Source organism: Nanorana parkeri, unplaced genomic scaffold (genome assembly GCF_000935625.1).
Source record: "Nanorana parkeri isolate BGI_ZX_2015 unplaced genomic scaffold, ASM93562v1 scaffold657, whole genome shotgun sequence".
NCBI lineage: Eukaryota > Metazoa > Chordata > Amphibia > Anura > Dicroglossidae > Nanorana > Nanorana parkeri.
The window spans coordinates 835,559-846,498 of NW_017306925.1; the positions used below are offsets into that span (position 1 = coordinate 835,559).

The window sequence follows — 10,940 nt, forward strand, 5'->3', positions numbered from 1 at the left end:
GCAGCTCCCTCAGGGTTATCTTTGGTCTCTTTGTTGCCTCTCTGATTAATGCCTTCCTTGCCTGGTCTGTGAGTTTTGGTAGGTCTCTTTGGCAAGTTTGTTTCGGTGCCATATTCTTTCCATTTTTTAATAATGAATTTAGTGGTGCTCTGTGTGATGTTCAAAGCTTCGGATATTTTTTATAACCCAACCCTGATCTGTACTTCTCCCCAACTTTGTCCCTGACCTGTTTGGAGAATTCCTTGGTCTTCATGGTGCCACTTGCTTGGTGGCGCCCCTTGCTTAGTGGTGTTGCATACTCTGGGGCCTTTCAGAACAGGTGCATGTGTATATATATATATATATATACATGAGATCATGTGACCCTGATTGCACAAGGGCGGTCTTTATTTAAACAATTATGTGACTCCTGAAGGTAATTGGTTGCACCAAATCTTAATTAGGGGCTTCATAGCAAAGGGGATGAATGTGTGCACCACTTTTTTTTTTTATAATTTTTTAAAACAAGTTAATTTCTTGATTTCCCCATTTTGGACTATTTTGTGTATGTCAATTACATGTAAATCCAAATAAAAATAATTTTTAATTCCAGGTGGTAATACAACAAAATAGAAGAAAATGTCAAGGGGGGTGAATACGTTTGCAAGCCACTGTTAATGTGGTACAAGGTTACAATTTATTATCTAGGAAACATATAAATTATTTGCTTCATTGGCAAAGCTCATTATCAACAGCAATAGAGGTGAACTGTGTTTGACTGCAACTAGCAGTCAGATTCCTGTTATTTTAGCTTAATTTCCTGAATATTGGATGGCTTGTACGTTTGTATAAATTTGCCTCTGTTTCCTTATTCATTGTTTGGACAGCAAGCTCATCATTCATACTGCTGCCAAATCACAAGTCACTTATCCTGGGGCAAAATTATTTTTTAGTCTATCCTTTGACTGTATTACATTAATGTCAGATTTGCTTTTAATAAACACTGAAGTGTTATGAAAAATAGACTTAGAAGATCCATGCAAGGCCTAAACTACATAAACTGTCAGACATGAATGCTGGAATCCCACATTACAAAGTTGTGTGCATCTGCCACATATCTTTTTCTATGATGTACAAAATAGGCAATATGGGTAGACCTATAATTCTCTGTGCTAACCAGTGATTGTGTAAAAACTCAGCTAAGACTACCAGAACCTCAAGGGATGAGAACTATTCTGTATTCCTGGCAGAGAGAAACTTGTCAATATCAAGTGTATTCTTCTCCGAAGATCTTCAAGTAAGTAAAGAAGCTCAGAGAAATAAATGACTTTGAAGGTGTAGACTGCCACCAAGTGTAGCCAATCGCTTACTACAACTCAGCAGTAAATCCTAAGGCACTGTTCAAGTTGTAGAGCATACCTTGTAAAGGTGCAGATCTGCCTGTATCCAATCAGATTGTTCAGGTATTCTGACAGCCAGTAGGGCCGACTAGCAAGATACTGAAGCTTGGCCCAGTGGGAGATTCCTTCATCCACGCAGTTTAGCGGCGATGGAGGAATCTGTTGCACTTTTTCTATCTGACCATAGACAATCTGCAGATAATCTATAGGTATATGGCCAGCTTTAGACATTGATCAGTGCAGAAAGTTTGGAGTTTAAGTGATTTTCTTTAACTTCAAGTTAAAGAGAAACTCCGGGAGTTTTAAAAATGTACTCTTGCAGTGGGGCTTTCCCCACACTGCAAGGGTTTTGTGCTTGTTTTGTCTAGGGGGGCTCAAATATATCAGTTATACTCGCCTGATGGTTGGTCCTTTGGCAGTTAGAGCTCACCTCTCTCTCCCCCAAAAGTTCCTCGGCGTCCTTACATCTAATACAAGTCAATGGACTTGGTGACCTTTATCACTGAAGCTGAAAGAAAATCCCACATTTTGTGTTGTCACCGGAACAGGACTAGATGGGAATCTTCCAATGGGAGCACTAGTTCTGTTGAGCCTGCTGACCACAAGGTGTTTCCCTCTCTTTGGAAGGATTTCCTCTCACCTCCTGCTGTGGCTATCAGATAGGAAGTGAAAGGTATTTTTCCCCAGTGAGACACAGATAGCAAGAAAAGCTGACAGTGGTTATAACCCTCCCTTTTTCTATCCAAAACAAAAAAACGTTTTGGCTTCAGTTCTACTTTAGTCCTTGAAGCACCAGTTAGTGCAGACAGAGATGATTGTTGGTAAAACAGTTGTCAATTAGTCTAACAGCCACATTTATGACTGTCTTAGTCCCCGTTCACACCTAGGCACTTTCTTGCTCAAATCTTGGATCTACAAATCGCTCAACACAAGGAATTTCATTGCTCTCTATGGCCCTTGTTCATACCGTAGTGTTATGTCGCCTGCAAAAAAATGACTGTTGCTGGAAAAAGTACATGAGCTACTTTTCTACAGATTTCTATGTGTTTGGCCACATAGGGGTCTATTCACTAAGCTGCCGTAGGCAGCCGAGTGACTAACCGACCCGAATCGAAGTGAGCCGAACGCTGTTCGGCTATTCACGTCAGGCTGGATGTGGTACCGAGTAGAATAGAAAAAACAGTTAAAAAAGTAGTAAAAAATAAAATAGAAAACGTGATGGAGAATGGAGAACTTCAGGTCTCCTCTGCTGATTGACAGCAGCAGAGGGCGGGTGCAATAGCTAGTTTGCTATTGGCTATTGCAAATTGAAATAGCCAATAGGAATCTAGCTATGCATTCCTATGGTGATTTTTTTTTTATTCTGACGGCAGCAAAACCGCCCGGCCAATAGAAAACAGTTGGGCGGAGCTAGCTGTCACTGCTAGCTCCGCCCAATCGTTTTCTATTTTATTTTTTACTACTTTTGTAACGGCTCCGATGTCAGAAGAAAAAGAAACAGAGCAGGGAAAGCTTTACTCTGCTTGATCAAGCAGAGTAAAACTTTCCGGGAGAAAGTGTTTCTCTCCCGACAGGCCGCGGGAGACTCCCGAAGCGTCCGGGAAAGTTGGGCTGTTTGGAGATCAGTGTCCCTGGTTAACAGGGACGCTGATCTGTCTGTGATCTGTCTGTGATCTGTCTGTGCAAGTGGCCGGCTGGCTCAGCCCAGCAGTCAGTAGCAGGCTGTCGGCTTTCACCTCGGCTCAGTCGAGCCGAAGCATATGCCTTCGGCTCGACTGAGTCGCTCGGCCGACTTCAGGAGCTGTACGGGCTATAGCGAATAGCCCATAGAGCAGCCCTTCGGTTCTACTGAACCAAAGGGGTCCTGGGGCCGAAGCTAGCCGAAGGATCAGCCGAAGCTACGGCTAGATCCTTCGGCAGCTTAGTGAATAGACCCCAAAGACTTTAATGGAAACATTTGGAAATGCAGAAGGCAAGCATTTTCACAAATGTTTGCACATCATTGCTTGCATTTGTTAGTTTATTTTCTCAAAATCTGCCAGATGAAAAGCCCAACTTCACATACGAGAGTCAAACGCGTGCAAAAATACACAAAAAATGTGCAAAAATGCTAGACAAAATGTCCGATAATACGTGCAAAACCGCTGTTACCTCAGTGTGAATGGGGCCTAAAGTGTTGCTAAGTTAATAGAGAACTATGGGGTAACTGTTTTTCCCCATAGTTCTCTTTAGGGTCATGGGAGGATATATACTAACCTCCTCCCATGACCCAAAGCTCAGTATATTGCGAGCTACAGTTCGCGGTATACTGAGACCGCCGCAGCCGGGACGGATTCCGATAATGCTGTTGAAATCCACCCAGCTGCGTGAGTGACAGAGCCAGCTGTGCCTGCCCCCTCCCCGTCCGTCCGTTAATTTTAACCCCTTCGTGACTGACGGCGTACAGTGTACGTCGCCAGCATCGGGGCTGTTTAAACAGACTCCCGGCGACTTTTGCCGCCGGGACTCTGTTTAAACTTGTAGAGCCGACTGTCGGCTTTACAACAGAAGCGATCCTGGCGACTTACCTGTCGCCAGATCGCTTCTGCGTCCCGAAAAAGGGGCCGTCCCCCCCCGCCGGACACCCCCGCCGTGCTTCCCGGGCTCCGTTGCCCCTCCAAAAGGGCCTCAGTCATGAAGGGGTTAAATACATATTACTCTTGTGGTCTGTTATTAGCCTGTGGTGATTCTAACTCTTCTGGGGGACCCATTTCCATCATACACGATGGAATAAAGATACAAGGATAAAACAGCATTTATCTGTCCAAACATTTGGGGAAGGTTAGGAAAAAAGAAAACTTCTGTTTAATTACAATAATATTTGTAGCATAGTATAAAAGAAAACAAATATTAAAGCAAACTTATGCTGGCCATACACTATTAGAACTTCGTCCAATTGATAGGAAACGGCTGAAATTCTTACTGCATAGACTTTGGTCAAAGGGGCTGGGCTGAACATTTTCGGCTGAACATCGCCAGCTGTAAGAACACAATAGCCGCAGTGGGAAATTCGTCCATATCCGCTGTATGTCAACTACTATTAAAATTGCCTGTTTGATGCCTGCATATGATAAGGATTTCCCAAGTATTGCCGGCATATTTTAATGATCGTCTGTTTGATGCTCACATGTTCTAATGATTGCCCGTTTGTTGCCCATTTATTGTAACAATTACCCACTTGTTGCCTACATAGTATAATGACTGCCCATTTGTTGCCCGTGTAATGTAACGATTACTTGTTTGATGCCCAAGTATTATAAAGATTGCTCCTTTTTTTATTAATGTATTGCCGCGCCAAATGACTGTTGCCCAGATATTGTGACAAGTGCCTGTTTTGTAGACCATGTGTTGTCAATACTGCCAGTGCTTTGCCTATACATTGCCAAGTCAGTGTTGTTTGTTTATAAGACCATATTATTAAACAATAAATCTCCTGCAGGCCTGGTACTGTGAAACCATGTCCCTTGAAAATGCAATATATTGGCAGACATTGCCTGTGAGAGGGAAGTGTGAAAAAGAGCCATGACTTGATAAATGCATATGGAACACATTTATCTGTACTTTTAGTACACTGAGTGACAATCCATTGTATATGTATAGGCATCATGGCAGCTGCAAGTACAATTGGTTTAAATTGCAGTACTGTTCGAAGATGATGACTAACAGTTGAGCTTCTCCCATGCTCTCTCCTTTTAAAGTACCACAGCAATATGCCCAAAGGAGAACTATGAGGTGAGTGCTTTTCACTCATCCTCATACCGGTAGTTCTAGCCGACCTGTGACAATGAGACTGTCACAGGTCGGCTCAGTAGATCGGGAGGTGAGCGAACACATACCGGCGTTCGCTCACTACTCGATCCTGTCTCGGCAGAGAGCCGTGACAGGGGAGGGACTAGATTCCCCGCTCCGATCCTCCAGCGCTGACTGGCGGAACGGACAGGGGAGGGGCAGGTACAACTGGCTCTGCCTCTAGATAGGCAGAGCCAGCTGTCACTCACGCAGTTGGGTAGATCCAGACATAATTGTCGGGATCCGTTTCAGCTGCGACGTCTCAGTATACCGCGAGCTGCAGCTCGCAGTATACTGAGCTTTGGGTAATGGGAGGACGCTAATTTGTGTCCTCCCGTTACCCTTCGGAGAACCCCTCGGAGAAAAGCCCTAACCCCATAGTTCTCCTTTAAATCTATTAAACCACCAGCACAACAAGATTCTCTATCTTTCTTCTCTATGTTTCTTATTCCACTGACCTGTGATTAACATTTTGTGAAATCCATTATTTTCTCTTACTTATCTGGAAGTGAGAACTTACATTTCTGACGTTTTTCTTGCACATTAAGTTTTGCACATACCTTGCATACACCTTGTGATGCCTGATTCCGGGCTACTGTTACTTTAATATGTTTGAGGGTCACTAAAAAATTTTAGTGTTGCCATATAATGTGCAAATAACATTGCTGCACCCAGAATTAGATTAGGCCTTGCAAATTACACTTCCAATGTACACTAAAACCTTTACAACTAGAAGATCCAAATAAAGAATCTACCTTCCATAAAAGAAACCTTCACAGCTTTAGATTTAAAGAAAGTTGTCTGTATATAGTCACAATTGGAAACCTGTAGAGTAAGTTATAGCTTCAGCACATACAACCACTGCAGCTTGCAATGTAAATTGGTCTAACAGGGGTATTCTAATGGTACACGACAATCTAAGGAAAGCATAATGTCCACTTACTGGGTATAACAGTTCATACAGCCAATGGCAACATTAGAAGGATATAAAATAGCAGATAAATAAAAAAATTAGAAAAGAGCATTATATTGTTACATTATAGCCACATTCTCATAAGGATAATAAAAGGTAAAAACAGAGCAGATACTAACAAAAATTAAATTTTAGAAGGGACAATTATGGTAATATTACATTTTGGAGATAAGAATTCTGTTTATCCTCATGGCAAAGGTGGACACGCTGTCTTAGCTGCCGATTTGACTCAAGCATGTGCACTGGCTAGTTTATACCTAACAGGCTTAAACCTTGGTCATATTCAAGGATATAATACAGAAGTGGTCAGTCAACAGCCACATAAACCGATAAATGTATCCATTGATAGGAGGTACCACCTACATATACTGTACACACAAGGCAATTATCATCCGCTTGACAATCACATAACCTAATCTGTAATATAATTTGCCCACTTAAGATTTCTACAGTGATCAAACCTTCAATTGGGTTACATTTTCTAGTTTTCTAGTATTTTTATGTCCAGGTAGAATTACAGTCTTTTCAACAATATTATTTATTAGGTGTCTTTAAAAAAAGGATACAGTAAGCTCCACCAGCATCCAGGGCTCCATTTGTTGATATGGCGCAGACTGAAAGCACAGTCATTCCGATGATAAAATATGAGAGTATCAGCATGCCTATTGTCTCGTATAGGCCTGACTGACCAACCACAAATCCTGGAAGGGAAATTACATTGAAGGTTATAAAGATCCATGAACAGGAACATGAACATATTACAGTGTTACACAAGAAACACACATACATAACATACAGTAAATCTTTAGCTGGAAAGTTAACATTTGTAGCCTTGACATCCAAGTACACAATTAAATACTCAGCAGAAACACGGTGTCATCATATCAGATTTTTATTAGTTTTGGATAGAGTGAAGAGGGATTATAACACCTGTCAGGTTTTTATTGCTGCCTGTGTCCCTGTTAGAGAGATTCACCCTCTCTTTTCATTCCGGTTCCTATTACTGAAAGTGATAGGAGCCGGAGTGGTCACAAGAACAGAAATAGATGGAAACTCTTCCAAAGGGGACACTAGTTCTGGTGACCCTGCTGACCACCAGGGATTTCCCTCACTTTGAAGGGATTCCTCTTACTTCCTATTGTGACAATTGGACAGAAAGAGAAAGGAAATCTCCCCAATGGTACACAGATGGCAAAAAAAAGCTGACAAGGGTTATAACCCTCCTTCACTCTATTTAAAACTAAAAAAAAATTGGCTTCAGCTCTTTTTTTGTAAATTCTTTATTTATGTAACCACTCACAGAGACAGACGGAATCACAGGGTAACAAGGTGCGACAATCGTTACAGGTCTTAACAACATACAGTAGTTTGTAGCATAACATAGCATAACAAGATGACTAAGACAAGTCATATTGCCTAATTACCATGGACGAACGTGAAGCAACAATAAATGGTGCATCTGCTCCGAAGCACAACTTCCGTTTTTAAGAATGGTAAGGGAAAATGTAGAGAAGAAAAGGCTGAAAGAGAGATAAAGGAGTAGAGGATGAAAGGAAAGAGGAGTCTGAGGGGTTGAAGGAACCAGAAGCATTAATGAAGAAAGGAAGAGAACAAATGCAGAGCAAGTAAATAAACCCAAAGTACAAGAATAAAAGTCAGACAGAGGAAAAAAAAGGCTTCAGTTCTCCTTTAAACTCTAGCCCGTCACTTCTTGCACTTCTCTATCAGCGAATAAATATGATGGGTGGTCTCACTAATCGCGAGCTGCATGAGTCTAGAGGACTAGTCACAGAGTTCCAGAACTCTGTATCCAGGCTTTGGCCCATACTTTCAGAACTGAGCTGAGTTTAGTAGTGCCCTGACCAATTTGTAAGTGCTTGCTAGTGCACCTAGGTGACAAAGCCTAGAAGCAAGAAAGCCAATGCACCTAAACATTTTAGTTGGTGAATACATGTCCACCTATTTAGAGAATTCGATCACAACAGAAGCTAGATCATAGTGATCTCTATGAAAGTGGCTTACAACCTGGTCTCTTAATATCCAGATTAATACTGGCACCTGGGTAAAGCGTCTCAGGGCACGTCATTCATGCCTACCTCTGCACTGTTCCCCCATGGCAGCCCAGGGTCACTTAAAAGATGATTCTCAGAATGTTCACCTATTTTTATAGATAGAGGTGTGGTGTAGGCTTCACAACTACACGGGGAGTAATCAAGGAACGAGTTTTCCTGACTACAGAAGATTTAAAGGGCATTGCATACACATACAGTAGCATTGAGCCAGGAGATCTCAAATAGGTTGTGTCTGGATGCCGGAGATAATTATTTGGAATGGCAATGTAACACATTAAAAATGAATCTAAACAAATACTGCATTAAAATGAATATTTTTCTGTGAACTGGACAAAAACATAGTAACATAGTAGGTAAGGCTGAATAAAGACACTGGTCCATCTAGTTCAACCTATGTACAGTATATGTGTGTATGTATGTACTGTATGTATGTATATATATATATATATGCTTGGCTCTAGTAGTTCCCCTATCCCTGTATGTTTAAGAACTCAAGAAACTGATCTAAATGTTTCTTGAATGTATCAATGCTATCAGCTGATCACACTGACTGTGGATAGGAATTCCACATGTTTACTACTCACACAGTAAAAAAAAAACCTTTACAGTCTGAGATGAAACCTCCTCTCTTCCAATCTCTTGCTGTGTCCTCGTGTAATTAGTATCGGTCTTGGTGTAAATATCCTATTCCGAATATTGTTGACCCCATTTATGATTTTGAAAATCGCAATTAGGTCCCCCCTCAAGCGACTCTTTTCTAAGAAGAACAAATGTAATTTCCTGAGGTGATCGTCATAGCTCAGGTCTTCCATCCCCTTTATTAATTTTGTAGCCCTTCTCTGAACTCTCTCAAGTACGAGAACATCTTTCCTGAGAGTTGGTGACCAAAACTGAACCGCATACTCAAGGTGAGGCCAAACCAGTGATTTATAAAGTGGTAACATTATGTTTTTATCCCTTGCCAAAATTCCTCTTTTATTGCAGAATAGTATCCTGATTGTTTTGCTGGCCGCTGCTTGGCACTGCATGCTATTGCCAAATCTGTGATCTATGAGCACCCCCAGGTTCTTCTCCATCTCTGACTTCCCCAGTCGTGCACCCCTTAGGTAGTAGTTTGCACACACGTTCTTTGATCCCATGTGCATAACCTTACATTTTTCAATATTCAATTGCATCTGCCATCTTGCAGCCCACTCCTCAATTTTATCTAGGTCCTGTTGAAGCGAGTTTATGTCTTCTTGAGAATTTACTGCCCTACACAGTTTGGTATCATCCGCAAAAAACGAAATTTTACTATTTAAACCAATCTCTATGTTGTTTATAAATAAGATAAACCGGATTGGTCCCAAGACTGATCCCTGGGGAATCCCGCTCACAACCTTTGCCCAATTAGAAAATGACGCATTTATTACTACCCTCTGGATCCGTTCATGCAGCCAGTCTTTCACCCATATGCATACAATTTCATCCAAACCCATAGACCTTAGTTTATGAATTAAACGTTTGTGGGGGACTGTATCAAATGCTTTAGCAAAGTCAAGATACACCACGTCTACTGCTATTCCTCTATCTAAATGAATACGGACTTCCTCATAGAATATTAATTGACTAGTCTGTCATGAACGGTCCTTCATGAATTCATGGTAAAGATCTCTTCTTCTTTCACTTCCTTTAATATTAATTCCATGTTTATAGGTAAAGTTTTTAGAGCATTAGTTTTATGTTTTTCCTTGTTTCACATCATATTGACTTTGCTGTTGATTGACTAGTGTTGATCTGAATGTTCTACATTCTCCAAACCACACAGATTATTAACTAAGGGCTCTGTTTATAAATCACCAGTTGTCTTGTGACTTTTTCCCTCTTTTCTGTACACTAAATTCTCCTTGCATATCCTGGACAACCCAGGACCTTAGGCGTGTCCATGTGACTGCTGAAATATGACAGATCATTCTTTCATAATCTCAACTGGAACAAGCAAATAAATTGTGTTCAGTATAATACAGGTATTATAAATGGCCTAAAGGAAATGGGATGTATGAAAGTTATACATCCTTTATATGCAAACTACACAAACAACTTTATATAACAGTGTTGGATACTAAATGCTGACTTGCTTGAGCCTGAAGGTTTTCTGCCTGAGCAAGTATATAAGTTAGTGCGAAGACAAAGTGGCATATTTACAAAAACTGGATCAAAGAATGATCTCCAGAAATGTGAAAGACTTGCCCATAGTGACTAATTGGATCATATGTTTTATTCTAGGGAATATGAAAAATGAAAGCTCATGGGTCACTGTCAGTAAGTTTTATACAAAGGCCTTGATGACAAACTTTAAAATAGGAGAATGGTGCAGTAACGGCAAATACAAGTGACCAGGGTTAGCTAACCTACGTACACAACCCAAAACAATACTTTTTTTGTTCTGTTTATGATTATTTTTTGTTCTAATTATGATTATTTAAGGCTACTCCCTAGATAATAAGAACTTCTTATGTGGCTAGCATTAAAGGAGAACTATGAGGTGAGTGCTTTTCACTCACCTCATAGTTGTAGCCGACCTGTGACAATGAGACTGTCACAGGTCGGCTCAGTAGATCGGGAGGTGAGCGAACACATACCGGCGTTCGCTCACCTCTCGATCCTGTCACAGCTCTCTGCCGTGACAGGGGAGGGGCTGGATTCCCC

At 41.2% G+C, this 10,940-nt stretch overlaps 1 protein-coding gene across 1 annotated transcript in view; it reads right to left on the bottom strand.

Annotated features, from left to right (window-relative positions):
• Positions 1 to 10,940, bottom strand: part of LOC108792550 (solute carrier family 12 member 9-like) — a 165,820-nt gene that overhangs the window by 146,040 nt on the left and 8,840 nt on the right. The window contains exon 2 of the mRNA XM_018563348.1: positions 6,747 to 6,881. Coding sequence (XP_018418850.1) covers positions 6,747 to 6,881 — 135 coding nt within the window. The remainder of the gene's footprint in view (positions 1 to 6,746; positions 6,882 to 10,940) is intronic.